Source organism: Hypanus sabinus, chromosome 4, assembly GCF_030144855.1.
Source record: "Hypanus sabinus isolate sHypSab1 chromosome 4, sHypSab1.hap1, whole genome shotgun sequence".
Classification (NCBI taxonomy): Eukaryota; Metazoa; Chordata; class Chondrichthyes; order Myliobatiformes; family Dasyatidae; genus Hypanus; species Hypanus sabinus.
The window spans coordinates 170876507-170892640 of NC_082709.1; the positions used below are offsets into that span (position 1 = coordinate 170876507).

A 16134-nucleotide genomic window follows, 5' to 3' on the forward strand; every position below is an offset into this window, starting at 1 on the left:
CTTCATCTAGAGCACCATCAACACATTTCTCACTCCCACAGGTATGAGCTTAATCATGTTTCAAACCATTTCAATAAGCACCATCTGCACCGAAGTAGATTTCAGAGAACATGCAACAGTACAGCACAGGAATCAGTATCAGGTTTAATATCACCAGCATTTGTTAACTTAATGGTAGCAGTACAATGCAGTAATAAATTAGTAGATAAGTAAATCAATTACAGTAAGTATATTAAATAGTTATTCATAATTTACTATCAGATTTCTGAATAGACAATGAACTTATTTTTCCTTTCTGCACTACTGCTGACTTTGGCCTGTTTTGTCATGTGCCTCCAAGTATCCCAAGGCCTCATTCTTAATAACAGACTCCAACATATTTCCAACCGCTGAAGTTAGGCTAACTGGTCTATCATTTCCTTTCTTCTTAATGAGTGGAGTGACGTTCGCAATTTCCAGTCCTCCAGAACAATTCCAGAATCTAGAAATTGAAGGATCATTACTAATGCCTCCACAGTCTCTTCAGATACCTCTTTCAGAACTCTGAGGTGCAGTCCATCTGGTCCAGGTGACTTACAGTATCTACCTTCAGACTGTTCAGCTTCACAAGCACCTTCTCTGTAGTAAAAGCAACAACACTCACTTCAGCCCCGACACTTACACATTTCTGATATAATGCTTAGTAAAAACTGACACAAAATATGCATTAGGTTTGTTTGTCTTTTCTTTTTCCCCTATTACTACCTCTCCAGTATCTTTTTCCAGCAGTCTGATATCATCTATCATCTCTCTTTCACTCTTGATACACCTGAAGAAACTTTTGGTATCCTCTTTTATATTAGTGGTTAGCTTACCTACATGTTTTATCTTTTCCCCTCTCTTTATGGCTTTTTAGTTGCGGGCCACTGGGACTCGGTGAGTGTAAGTGTCAGCACGGACTAGAAGGGCCAAGATGGCCTGTTTCTGTGCTGTAATTGTTATATAGTTATAATATATCAAAAAAAAACTGTTGGGAAGGTAAAGGATCACCTAGTCCCAGTGGCCTGCACTCAGCCCATAACCCTCCATTTCTTTCCTGTCCATATACGTATCCAATTTTACTTTAAATGACAATACCAAACCTGCCTCTACCACTTCTACTGGAAGCTCATTCCACACAGCTACCACTCTCTGAGTAAAGAAATTTCCCCCCCCCATGTTACCCTTAAACTTTTGCCCCCAACTTTCAAATCATGTCTTCTTGTTTGAATCTCCCCTACTCTCAATGGAAAAAGCCTATCCACGTCAACTCGATTTATCCCCCTCATTATTTTAAATACCTCTATCCAGTCCCCCCTCAACCTTCTACACTCCAAAGAATAAAGACCTAACTTGTTCAGCCTTTCCCTGTAACTTAGGTGCTGAAACCCAGGTAACATTCTGGTAAATCTTCTCTGTACTTTCTCTATTTTGTTGATATCTTTCCTATAATTTGGTGACCAGAACTGTACACAATACTCCAATGCCTTACCAATGCATTATACAATTTTAACATTACATCCCAACTCCTATACTCAACGCTCTGATTTATAAAGGCCAGTATACCAAAAGCTTTCTTCACCACCCTATCCACATGAAATTCCACCTTCAGGGAACTATGCACCATTATTCCTAGATCACTCTGTTCTACTGCATTCTTCAATGCCCTACCATTTACCATGTATGTCCTATTTGGATTATTCCTACCAAAATGTAGCACCTCACATTTATCAGCATTAAACTCCATCTGCCATCATTCAGTCCGCTCTTCTAACTGGCCTAAATCTCTCTGCAAGCTTTGAAAACCTACTTCATTATCCACAACGCCACCTACCTTAGTATCATCTGCATACTTAGTAATCCAATTTACCACCCCATCATCCAGATCAATAATATATATGACAAACAACATTGGACCCAATACAGATCCCTGAGGCACACCGCTAGTCACCGGCCTCCAACCTGACAAACAGTTATCCACCACTACTCTTCGGCATCTCCCATCCAGCCACTGTTGAATCCATTTTACTACTTCAATATGAATACCTAACGATTGAACCTTCCTAACTAACCTTTCATGCAGAACCTTGTCAAAGGCCTTACTGAAGTCCATGTAGACAACATCCACTGCCTTACCCTCGTCAACTTTCCTCGTAACCTCTTCAAAAAATTCAATAAGATTTGTCAAACATGACCTTCCACGCACAAATCTATGCTGACTATTCCTAATCAGACCCTGTCTATCCAGATAATTATATATACCATCTCTAAGAATACTTTCCATTAATTTACCCACCACTGATGTCAAACGGACAGGCCTATAATTGCTAGGTTTACTCTTAGAACCCTTTTTAAACAATGGAACCACATGAGCAATACACCAATCCTCCAGCACCATCCCTGTTTCTAATGACATTTGAAATATTTCTGTCAGAGCCCCTGCTATTTCTACACCAACTTCCCTCAAGGTCCTAGGGAATATCCTGTCAGGACCTGGAGATTTATCCACTTTTATATTCCGTAAAAGTGCCAGTACTTCCTCCTCTTTAATTGTCATAGTTTTCATAACTTCCCTACTTGTTTCCCTTACCTTACACAATTCAATATCCTTCTCAGTGAATACTGAAGAAAAGAATTTGTTCTGAATCTCCCCCATCTCTTTCGGCTCCACACATAGCAGTCCATTCCGATTCTCTAAGGGACCAATTTTATCCCTCACGATCCTTTTGCTATTAATATAACCGTAGAAACCCTTTGGATTTATTTTCACCTTACTTGCCAAAGCAACCTCGTATCTTCTTTTAGCTTTTCTAATTTCTTTCTTAAGATTCTTTTTACATTCTTTATATTCCTCAAGCACCTCATTTACTCCATGCTGCCTATATTTATTGTAGACGTCTCTCTTTTTCCGAACCAAGTTTCCATACCCTCTCTTTTGTTTTTTTTATGCTATTTTGACTTCCTTTGTCACCCATGGTTGACTCATTCTCCCTTTGGAATTTTACCTCTTTGCACCTGCTGAATTGCCTCCAGGAACTCTAGCCATTGCTGCTCTGCCATCATCCCTATTAGTGTCCCCTTCCAATCAACTTTGGCCAGCTGCTTTCTCATGGCTCTGTACTCCACTGTAATACTGATAGCTTCAACTTCTCGCCTGTATTATTACTTATTCTGTATGTTACGTGCATTAAAATAAAACACCTCCATGCCTCTATTCATTATGCTCTTCGGTTTTACCCATTACATTTTAATTCATCCCAAAGACTGTAATTTTGCCCTATCCTCAGTCTCACCACATAGTACATCTGGTTGTACATCAACTGCCCCATCCTCAGCCACTGCAGTTTCCAGCTCCCTGCCAAATTAGTTTAAACCCTCTCCAACAGCTCCTGCAAACCTGCCTGCAGGAATATAGATCCCCCTCGGGTTCACGTGTAACCAGTCCTTTTTGTACTGGTCATCCCTGCCTTAGAAGAAATCACACCATCCAGAAATCTGAAACCCTGCCCCTGCACCAATTCTTAAGCTGCACATTCATCTGTCAAATCTTTCTATTCTTACCCTCACTGGTGTGTGGCATAGGCAGCGATCCAGAGATTACTAGCCTGGAGGCCCTGTTTTTCAGCTTCCTACCCAACTCCCTATATTTTTTTTTCAGGGCTTCCTCCCTTCTCCTACCTACATCATTCGTACGAGTATTACTAGGACCTCTGGCTATTTACCCTCTCCCTTTAGAATGCAGAGGACCTGACCCAAGTCATCCCTGGTGTCAGAGTCAGTGACTGAGTTGGTGGCAAAGAAATAGGGTCATTTTGGTATCTCTTGTCTACACAGAATCTGCTCTCTGCTCTTCTAATGGAATTCTCTTTCCTTCTCAGCCATTAAGTCAGACTCAGGACAGTGTGGATTCCCTCGGTAGTTTCTAAAGCTGCTTGTTTAGTATTTGTCATCTGTTGCTTGTTTCCCAGTCTTTTGTCAGATCACTGCAACAAATGATACTTCTCTTGCATACTTGAACTGTCCTGTCCAGAAACAGCTAGACAGTAATCTGTCCTGAAGCAGGGTCTCAGACCAAAAAGCCGACTGTTTATTCATTGCCGTAAAAGCTGCCTCAACAGCTGCATTCCTCCAGCATTTTGTCTGTTTCTCTCTGTCACTTGTGTTTATGCACTAACTTGTTGAGTTTAAAAAAAAGCTGGTTCCCTACCACAATCCCATACACATACAACAAATTCTTCAGGAGGCCATGTTCAATGGGAGTGATGAATATTCATTTCCAAAGTTGGTAAAAATATATTCCTTCAAATAAGCAAATGCAATAGTACAAAGAAAATATCAGTTACCCAAAACAAGTGTACATTAAAAAAAGGCTGTCAACCATTGGAAACAATGGAATTAAATCATTTGGTTAATTACGTTCAGGCAATGGATTGACCTTGCATGGACTTCAGTCCCACATCATCACCCTCCCACTACAACCTTGCATTTATTTTCTCTTTCAAGTACTTCATTTCGAACGCTCTGCCCAAATCAGCCTTCAAAGTAACGTGGTAGTAAATTCTAGGTCCTGACCATTTGCAACACAAAACTGGTTGTGTTTTTGTTGATTTTTTGACAATTTACTTCACTCTACTATTAATCCTTCACAATTTTAAATTTTACAATCCAATTCCCTTTCAATGTCTTTTGCTCCAGCTTCTCCAATGAAGGATTTGGAGCTTGGCACCATTCAGTAGCTCTGTCTTGCATCATTTCTGAGATTTCACACTTTTCTCCACCAGTTACTATAACGTAGCTGCTGCTGAGCCAGTTTTTTAAATAAAGGTTTATAATGGTGTCCCTGCTCTTGCACGCAATGCCTGGTATACCACTTTTTTTTTAAACTATTACAATATATAACAAGCCCTCAGCAGGTCAGCAGTATTTGTGGAAAAGAGTACAGTTGAGGTTTCAGCCCAGAACATCGACTGCACTCTTTTCCATAGATGCTGCTGACCTGCTGAGTTCCTCTAGCATTTTGCGTGTGTTGCTTTGGATTTCCAGCATCTGCAGATTCTCTTGTTTATATAACATACATTCTTGAAAGTGGTAGGGCATGAGTATGTACATCCTGGATCACTCTTCCCATTTAGGATTGGTGTTTTTATTCTTTTTCCTTACCAAACTACCTATATAGCCTCTAGTTTAAAAAAACTTATCAGCCGGAGTTTCATTACATTTACAGAGTGGTAACGGTACAGTGGAAGATGAATAGACTTGTCCTACAGGTAACAAGCTACAACTTCAGTAATCAGGTGGCCAGCATCCTCAGGAGTCCACTCCATGTTCTCCAGCAATTCATCTCCATTGGCTTGGTGGCAGTGAAATGGGGTTAAGTGACTCCAGAGTGCATGCTGGCAGTGTTCCACTCCTGTTGTATTTGCTTCATTCACATTCTGATGATGATGATGATGATGATGATGGCCCCCTTCCTTTATTATACATCAATAGGCCTTCCGCCCAAGGCAGATGATTATAAATACACAGAATAAAAAAAAAAAATCCATCTACATACCTTGCTGGATTTAGAGACGATCTTCAATTCAGTTCCTATGGAAACACCTTTAATCCAATCTATTAAACCCCTTCATAATTTTCACAATCACTGAGGACACTTTGCTAAAGTTTGTTCAATTTTGTTGCAATTCAAGATTCATTTATTATTAAAGAATGCATAAATTATACAGCCTTGAGACAAGAAAAGTATTTCAAAAATCAAAATTAAAAGACCAACACTTGAAGTGTAAAGGGAAAAAAAACAAATTAAGCAAACAATTGAAGCGAACAACAGCATTCTGAACCAAAATTGAGTCCTCAGATCAGAGCCCCACAGAATCCCAGAGTAGGTCCAGAAACTTGCTCATCAGTTCATTATATTAGCGGGCATGAATCACAACAGTCTGGGCAGTCTTCATAGCCTCAGCACCAAAGGAGATTATCATCGCGGAGAACAAGCAAAATTGTCTCTTGTCCTAACCAACAGGTATGATCCAATGAGATGGGAAAGGATGGCAGGGTATAGGACCCATAGTGTATAAAGGCAGTTGAAAATCTAGTCAAGAAGAAAAGCTTATGAAAGGTTCAAGAAACTAGGTAAAGATAGAGATCTAGAAAATTATAAGGCTAGCAGGAAGAAGCTTAAGAATGAAATTAGGAGAACCAGAAGGGGTCATGAGAAGGTCTTGGTGAGCAGGATTAAGGAAAACCTCAAGGCATTCTACAAGTATATGAAGAGCAAGAAGATAAAAGGTGAGAGAATAGGAGCAATCAAGAGTGACAGTAGAAAAGTGTGTATTGAACTGGAGGAGATAGCAGAGGTACTTAATGAATACTTTGCTTCAGTATTCACTATAGAAAAGGACCTTGGCAATTGTAGGGATGACTTACAGTGGACTGAAAAGCTTGAACATATAGACATTAAGAAAGAGGATGTGCTGGAGCTTTTGGAAAGCATCAAGTTGGATAAGTCATCTGGATTGACCCAGGCTACTGTGGGAAGTGAGGGAGGAGATTTCTGAGCCTCTGTCAATGATTTTTGCCTCATCAATGGGGACGGGAGAGGTTCTGTAGGATTGGAGGGCTGCAGATGTTATTCCCTTATTCAAGAAAGGAAACAGAGATAGCCCAGGAAGTTATAGGCCAGTGAGTCTTAATTCAGTGGTTGGTAAATTGATGGAGAAGATCCTGAGAGGCAGGATTTATGAACATTTGGAGAGGCATTATATGATTAGGAATAGTCAGCATGGCTTTGTCAAAGGCAGGTCATGCCTTTCGAGCCTGATAGAATCTTTTGAGAATGTGACTAAACACATTGATGAAGGTAGAGCAGTAGATGTAGTGTATATGGATTTCAGTAGGGCATTTGATAGGTTACCCCATGCAAGGCTTACTGAGAAAGTAAGGAGGCATGGGATCCAGAATTGGCTTGCCCACAGAAGGCAAAGAGTTGTTGTAGACAGGTCAACTTCTGCATGGAGGCTGGTGACTAGTGGTGTGCTTCAGGGATCTATTCTGGGACCCCTACTCTGTGATTTTTATAAATGACCTGGATGAGGAAGTGGAGGGATGGGTTAGTAAATTTGTGGATGACACAAAGGTTGGGGGTGTTGTTGGAAGTGTGGCAGGCTGTCAGAGGTTACAGCGGGACATCGATAGGATGCAAAACTGGGCTGAGAAGTGGCAGATGGAGTTCAACCCAGTTAAGTGTGAGGTGGTTCATTTTGGTGGGTCAAATACGATGGCAGAATATAGTATTAATGGTAAGACTCTTGGCAATGTGGAGGATCAGCGGGATCTTGGGGTCCAAGTCCATAGGAAACTCAAAGCTGCTGCACAGGTTGACTGTGTGGTTAAGAAGGTATACAGTATATTGGCCTTCATCAATCCTGGGATTGAGTTCAAGAGCAGAGTGATAATGTTACAGCTATATAGGACCCTGGTCAGACCCCACTTGGAGTACTGTGCTCAGTTCTGGTCGCCTCACTATAGGAAGGGCACGGAAACTATAGAAAGGGTTCAGAGGAGATTTTCATGCCTTCTGAGAATAGGTTAAGTGAATTAGGCCTTTTCTTCTTGGAGCGATGGAGGATGAGAGGTGACCTGATAGGGGTGTATAAGATGATCAGAGGCATTGATTGTGTGGATAGTCAGAGGCTTTTTCCCAGGGCTGAAATGGCTAGCACAAGGGGGCTAAGGAGTTTTGTGTTTGGAAGTAGGCACAGAGGAGATGTCAGGGTTAAGTTTTTTTTTAAAAACTCAGAGAATAGGGAGTGCGTGGAATGAGCTGCCGGTGATGGTGGTGAGGCAGATACAATAGGGTCTTTTAAGAGACTCTTGGATAGAGACATGGAGTTTAAATAAAGAGGGCTATGGGTAACTCTAGGGAATTTCTAAAATACGTACATGTTTGGCACAGCATTGTGGGCTGAAGGGCCTGTATTGTGCTATGGGTTTTCTATGTTTCTATGACAGCCTGTCTTTTCATTCTGTCTGGCTTGGTGTTTAAATTGACCCTACGATGGAACAGTACAAGCCTTCAGCACCCTGAAGTGAGGAATGAAGATAGTGGAGAGCAAGCAAAGTCAGCTCTCCCTGCCGATCTAGGCTGGTGTTGAATTGCCTAAGCAGTATAAGGTACCTCACACTAGGACCCAGGCACCAGTTCAGCACCTCGCTCCAGGCCTAGATTCCTCCCCGCAGCCTGAAGCCATACTCAAGCTCTTCAGATCAGTTTGGCAACCAGAGTGATACTGCAATATTGATATTCTTACAATTACATCACCCTGCTCCATCTTTTTCATTTTGGAGTGCTTCTATTTGTAAAAGCAAGCATTTTTCTTACGGTCATCTGTTTCCACAAGCAAGCTAATAACACACAGCCAAGCTCATTTGATGTTTCCACGTACTCTGAATGATCTGATTATTTGTCCAACATCCAAAAAGAAAAAAAAAATCCTACAAATGTATGACCACAGCCATCATGTTTGGTCCAATAGCAAAACCCTGATCCCTATGCACAGGCCGTCTCCAACATTTGCAAGAGATTGTTCAAAATCACATTACTGTATATTAGACCTAAACACGAGGAAATCTGCAGATGCTGGAAACTCAAGCAGCACACACAAAATGCTGGTGTAACACAGTAGGCCAGGCAGCATCTATAGGAAGAAGTACAGTTGATATTTCGGGCCAAGACCAGAGGGTCTCGGCCCAATACGTTGACTATACTTCTTCCTATAGATGCTGCCTGACTTGCTGCGTTCCACCAGCATTTTGTGTGCTGCTTATATTAGACCTAGTTCATTAGGCACTGATATCCATACAAGTGCCAGAATGAAATACAACACGACTTTTGCAGCATTGCCCAGTCACACTGCCTCAGATTATCATTGATCAAAGTTCCCCAATCTTCAATCTTATCTATATACTCCTGGCTAACTGTCCATGCTCCTCACAAGGTTAGCTTACATAAAAACCTTTGCAGAAGTGTGCAAAAACGAAATAAATTGCAAAATAGCGCATAAAAAAGGAATAATGAGGATGGGTTCATTCAGAAATCTGATGACGGACGGGAAGAGGCTGTTACTGTATTTTTGAATGTGGGTCTTCTGCTTCCTGCACCTTCACATTGAGGCAGTTACGAGAAGAGGTCATCTGCCAGATTGAGGGGGTCCTCAATGATCAATGCTTCTTGAGGCACCTCCTCTTGGAGATGTCCTCAATGGTGGGGAGAGTTGCATCTGTGAAGGAGATACCTGTGTCTGCAACTCAGTGGGAGCTTGTGCAGGTTGGTAGAGCAATTTGCCATCGTAAATTGTCCCTAGTACACAGGTGCCTGGTAGAACCTGGGGAAAGTTGTCAAAACATGGGGAAGGATTAGTGTAAATGGGAGTTGATGGCAGTGTGGACCCTGTGGGTCAAAGGGCCTGTTTCAACATTCTTTCTTTGACCATGTCTGTGAATCTGTTGCTGAATTTAATTTCACTACCATTTACAGCCATACTTTTCTGCTTGTAAGATCCCGAAGTTTTCTTCCAAAACCTCGGAATCTTTTCCAAATTAGAAACTGCTGCGTTCTGGTTTTCACCAAAACGTGGTTAAACAACACAAACAATTTGGCATTTCAAATTCACGGGACGACTGCTCCACCAGGCAGGAATTCCGTGTCGGGGGATCCAAAGGAGATGGAATTTGTGTGTACATTAACAAAGGTTGGTGCACAAACCTATCTAGAGTTAGCAGTCACTGTTCTGACATCTTAGAATTAATTTGCCTGCTCAGGGAGTTTATTGATATGTTCATCACCACTATCTAACTCTTTCCGAGCGTGAATGCCAAGGACTCGCTGGGAGAACTCTACAAAACAAGCATCCAGATTGTCCCTTCATAATGGCAGACTTTAACCTGCAGGACATTTTACCCAAATTCCACCAACACATCATCGTGGCCACTAGGGGAACAGACAGACTGAATCATGTTTATACAAACAGATGTGGTACTTACAAAGCTATCCTACATCCTGATCTTGACCTCACCTCTATAACGTTAATCCCAACATACCAACCACCATTGAAAAATGGAGAAACCAGTCAAGAAGATCATCGCTGCATAGCCTAATGAGGCAATCTCTATGCTTCAGGGCTGTTTCCAATAGACCAACTGGCAGATGTTCAAGGAGGCTACCACAAATAGAATAGACAAAGACCTCAAGGAATAAGTCTCACCTGTCATCAGTCCATCAGTAAGTGTGTAGATGATGTTGGTACCTCAAAAATGGTCATCTCACAACCCAACAAGAAACCCTGACTGAAAACAGAGGTGTGCTTCTTACTAAGAGAGCAGGTCACTGCCTTCAAGTCTAGTGACAAAACAGCTTTCAGAGCAGCCAGCAGAAACCTCATCCTGGGCATCAAGAGGGTAAACACTGTCAACAAAGATTTCAGGAACACCTCTTTGTGAACAATCTCCAGAGTATATGTCTGGGCATCAAGGTCAATACTCTTTACACAATGAAAACCTCGTTGACTGTACCATTGATGCTTCCCTCCCTGAGGCGCTAAACAACCTTTATGGATGCTTCAAGGCATGCAATAATACTGGCTACAGAAGCTACCCAAACTCCACTCCCCGCTTTGACTGTTGGTAACAGCAGCAGATGTGAGAAGGACTCTGCAAAGAGTCAACAGCTCCCCCGCCCCGCCAGACAGGCCAGATAATACCTCAGGCCGAGTATTCAGAGTGTACACAGCAGCTCACTGACATCTTCAACACTTCACTCATCCAGGCTGCTGTCCATTGCTTCAAATCAGCCACCATCAACCCTGTGCCAAAGAACTCCATACCTTCAGAACTGAGCAACTACTGCTCAGTGGTACCAACCCCAATCATCGTCAAGTTCTTTCAATGGCTAATATCAAAACTCCATTCCTGCCACTTTGGACACTCACCAATGTGCTTATAACAGTACCGCTCCATGACAGATGCTCTAGGTTCTGACATATGTCTGGCCCTGACACACCTAGAAAACAAGGACACTTAAATCCACATATTATTTCTGGATTTCATTTTGGCATTCAATAATCACAGACCTTGGTGAACAAATTCCTACCTCTCGGTCTAAATACACCAGCATGCAACTGGAGGTTAAACTTCCTAATTAACGGATCTCAGATAGTCAGGTTGCACAATTCCCCATCATCCTCAACACGGTGCCCCTCAGGAGCTGAGTGGTGAGCCCATTGCTGCTGTACACTCATGACTGCACAGCCAAACACTCGAGCAATCATGTCGTCAAGTTTGCCAATGACACAACAGTGGAGGGGCTCATCAACAAGGATAAGACGGCCTCCAGAGAAGAGGTGGAAGAGATCGAGGCTTAGTGCCAAGCCAGTAATCTCTTCCTTAATGTCAACAAGATGTAGGAGATGTATTGATTTCAGGAGAACTCACACCGCTCACATTTTACATCAGTGGCAATTGCAAGCAGTTTAAAACGGCAGGGAGCACACATCTCACACAAACCCTTATGGTCCCACACCACATCCTACACCATCAAGAAAGCTCACCAACAACAGGCTGAATTTGCAAATCTGTACTCACGTCATTCTGCAGGTGTGCAGCAGCGAGAATCCTAACAAGTTGCATCATTGCTTGGTACAGCAATAGCACTGTGGCAGATAGCAAGGCTCTACAACGGGTAGTCAAAAGTGCCCAATGCATCGTTGGCACCAGCTTACCCGCCATCAAGGACATGAAAACAGAAAGGTACCGGAAAAAGGACCAGTAACATCATGAAGGATCCCACACACCCTGCACATACACTCTCATCAGGAAGGAGGCAATGTAGCACCCATGCCAGGACCACCAGACTCAAAAACAGCTATAGAACCATGCAAAAGTCTTAGGCACATTAATTTCTTTTAATATACATTTTGTTTTAAAAGTTTATCTTTGTAATTTGCATTAGTGTGTCAGTAGAAAAGAGCAAATTTTAGATTTCCAAACATTCATTTTCCAAAAACTTAAACATTAAAGAAATGTTTGTATTTCATTTAAAGAAAATAACATTAATAGACCACTTTCCAAATAAAAACGATACTTTGTAGTTATATACCCCAGTGCATGATTAAACAAAGATAACAAACAGGTGCTAATTATCAATGATATAATGAGTTCAATGAACTAAACTGATTAACTGGAACAGAAATGGGTGTAGAGGGAATCAAACTGGGTGAGGGACATCAAACTAAAAGGTGTCCTTCAGAGGTGTGACAGTTTAACCTTTAAACTTTTACACCATGGCAAGAGTAAGCATAGCAGTAAGACATTGCTATGCATAGCAGTTAGCAATAATGATAGCAATAAGGTGGTCAGCCTGCATCAGCAAGGTCTCTCCCAGGCGGAAATTTCACAACAGACAGGAATTTCTAGATGTGCTGTCCAAGTTTTCCTGAAGGAGCACAAAGAAACAGACGAGGTTGAAGACCAGAAAAAATGGTCAGCCATGGTGCCTGAATGCAGCAGATACATCAAACTGATGTCCCTTCTAAATCTGAAGTGTTCCATCATTGCTATCAGCTCTGAACTCACAGAAACCACTGGAACACAGACTCTGTCCTGATGAAGGGTCTCGACCCAAGACGTCGACTGTACTTCTTCCTATAGATGCTGACTGGCCCGCTGCGTTCGACCAGCATTTTGTGTGTTGCTGGAACACAAGTACACCTCTCTACAGTCCAGAGGCCTTTTGTCAGAAGTGGTCTTCATTGAAGAGTTGCTGCCAAAAAAGCTATTCCTCCAGTGGAAACAAAGCAAAGAGACAACACAAAAGCACAAATATTGGGGTGCTGAACAATGGCAGCAAGTGCTCTGGACTGATGAGTCAAACTTGAAATTTTTGGTTCAAGCAGGAAGCAGTTTGTCTGTCGAAGAGATGGAGAGTACTACATGGATGAGTGCCTGAAGCCAGCAGAGGTTCTCTGCAGGTTTGGGACTGCATTTCTGCCATTGGAGTTGGTGATCAAGTCAGAATTAATGAATCCTCAACACTGAGAAGCACAAGTAGATTCTCAACTATCACGCACTATTATCAGGGAGGCATCTGATAAGATCCAACTTCATTCTGTAGCAGGACAATGATCCCAAACACAAGGCCAAGGTCATAAACTACATTCAGCAGAAGAAGAACAAGGAGTTCTGCAACAGATGCTATGGACTCCCCAGAGCCCTATAATCATCATCATCATCAAGGCAAAATTGGGATTACCTGGAGAGACAGAAGCACAACAGTCAAAGGCTGCACATGTATTGTGATAAAATCTCCAGGATGCTTCGAACAACCTACCATCCTACTTTCTTACTGAACTGCACCACAGTGCACCAGAGAACTGACACAGTTTTAAAGGCAAAGGACAGTCACACCAAATACTGATTTGATTTAGCTTTTTAAAAAAAAAACTTTACTGCTCTTTATAGTAATTTTTTGATATATTTAGAAACCATTTATTTCATTATTTTTGAAAGCATCTTTCTTTTACGTGTACCTAAGACTTTTGTGGTTTTTTGGTGCTGCCTCAGATCCGGAGTAACAATTATTTTGCACTCCTTACAGGAAATAACATTAAAAAGGATTGAACCAGCCCTTAAACCCATCACTTCAACCAAGCTTTCCGGAAGTGATATTACTGCAGTAATTTTTAGTTTGGTAATAGCCCCATTAGATGATTTCAGACAGCTAATCCTGTCATATAGATGACTGTTGCTGTTATTTTCATATTATGAAGGTCAGAACTAAATACGTATAGTGATGTGTTAGAACTTGTGAATTCCATAACTGTGGGAATGAATCCTGGTTTTGCATTCTTAATAGCATGGGTCCATATCCCTGATTACATTACACCTGTTCCTATTTGACTCTTCAGTAAATATGCACTGTCTTTATTCATCCTGCCAAGGCCCCAAGTTTACCTGCATTGAAACTCCTATTCAGAAACATTTTTTGTTAGTTTCAGTTTTTGTACTTTAGTACAGAAATTCTGATTTCAATCTCTGTACTGCAGACCTGCCGCAGTTCACACCGACAGCTGACCCAGTGAGTTTTGTGTCAGTTTTCTGCAGTTGTCTCACCTATCTCAATTACTCAATCTATTCCGTCGCAATGCCTCAACACACCTCCTTGAACCTTTCTTACTTCACAATACTTATCCATCTCCCTACATAAAACCACAACTGAATCTGCCTTCTACATGAAACTAAACAACGCATTGCAGATCAGTAACACTATACAAAAATGCTCCTGCATATCAACATAATCGGTCACTAAAACTATTTTGAGTGCATCTTTGAATCATCCACTAATAACAGATCCTTTGTTTGAATAGATTTTCTACTTACCATAAGACAAAAGAATTAGGCCATTCAGCCCATCAACTGTTCCATCATGGTTGATTTATTATTCCTCTCAATCCCATTCTAATGCCTTCTCACCGTAATCTTTGACACCCTTACTAATTTATAATCAACTGCCACTTTAAATATACCCAATGACTTGGTCTCTACAGCCTTCTCTGGCAATAAGTTCCACAGATTTACAACCCTCCAGTTAAAGAAATTCCTGCTCATCTCTGTTCTAAAGGGACATCTTTCTATTCTGAAACTATGCGCTTTGGTTCGAGACTCCACAAGAAAGTTATAGTCCTAGAAATTTACTTTCTCTAAATCAATTAAAATTTGCATTCTCCTATCAAAATTACCTCTCAACCTTCTCTGTTCCAAATATTCTTCAATTGACACTCAACAGAAAACATTTTCACCTACTGAATTTTTTAATCCTCTCAGGAACTCTGCATCTTTCGTAAATGGAATGAGCAATGTTGAAATGCAAAACCCCAGTTGTGCCCTATCATACTTTGTGCAGTCTTCCTTTTGCAACTGCAACATTTCAAGTTTTACAAACCATTTTCTCTGTCCGGCTGTGTTAACAACGGCATTACTTCCCTTATGAACTGTATCAAGGGGAAAAGTCAAATGTGCAAATATTTATTTTGTTTTAAATAAGAAAAGTATCCAGTTCTCAAAAAAATGAGAGCCAGGTTTTGTAGAAAGTGAGCTTCTCAGAATGGAATGTCTTCCAAGTCCTTCGACAACACGTCCCCAAATCAATAGCTCCATCCGCGCAGAATTCAAAAACGGTAGATTTTAAGCGGGAAATTCTCGGTGATCAGGTGATCATCCTGGAGAATCACCACAATATTCACCTCAAATTCTGCAAAGAACAAAATATAACAATTAGAATCCTTTACTTTTGACCAACTACACCCAAACGTTACATATACAGCTAAATCAGCTTGGATACACACTCTTGTTTTACGCTATTAAAAAAAGGTTCAAGTTTGTAAACTAAAGTCAGCATTTAGAAACTGAGAAAAATTCCCGATGGATCTGCTGAAAAAAAAAACAGCAGTCATATTGGCATTATTTTCTTTAAATCAAAAGCTAGTAATTTGAGTGCAGATTTCACTTAATTTAACATTTTTACACCAAAAGGCCTAGGAGCAGAATTAGGCCATTTGGCACGGAGTCTGCTTCACCATTTCATCATGGCTGATTTAACACCATTCTCCTGCTGTCATCCCATAACCTCTGGCACCCCTTACTAAATGTAACCAATGAGCTGGCTCCACAGCTTCTGTGGAAACAAACCCTCTCACTAAAGGAATTCATCTTCATCCCTGTATTCTGAGGCTGTGCCCTCTGGTCTTGGACTTCCCCACTAAAGGAAACATCTACCCAACATCTATTCTATCAAGGCCTCTCAATACTTGATTTCAATGTGATCCTCCCACACTCTTCTATACACGTCCAGACCCATAAAGCCCACCTCATACATTAACTCACACAAAATGCTGGAGGAACTCAGGCCAGGCAGCATCATGGAGGGCCTCAGCCCAGAACGTTGACTTTTCCTTTGATGCTGCCTGGCCTCAAAGGTTCACTTTATTATCAAAATGTGTATGTGGAATACAACTCGAGATTTGTCCTCCCCAGATGGCCATAAAATACAGAAAGCCATAGAAGTAG

The 16134-nt window shown here is 41.4% G+C and overlaps 1 protein-coding gene across 1 annotated transcript in view; it reads right to left on the reverse strand.

Annotated features, from left to right (window-relative positions):
• Positions 1-15072: 15072 nt before the first annotated feature.
• vps26c (VPS26 endosomal protein sorting factor C) overlaps positions 15073-16134 on the reverse strand; it is a 37808-nt gene continuing 36746 nt past the window's right edge. Inside the window, exon 8 of the mRNA XM_059968787.1 lies at positions 15073-15319. Within this exon, the coding sequence (XP_059824770.1) occupies positions 15237-15319 (83 nt within the window). The 3' untranslated portion in view covers positions 15073-15236. The remainder of the gene's footprint in view (positions 15320-16134) is intronic.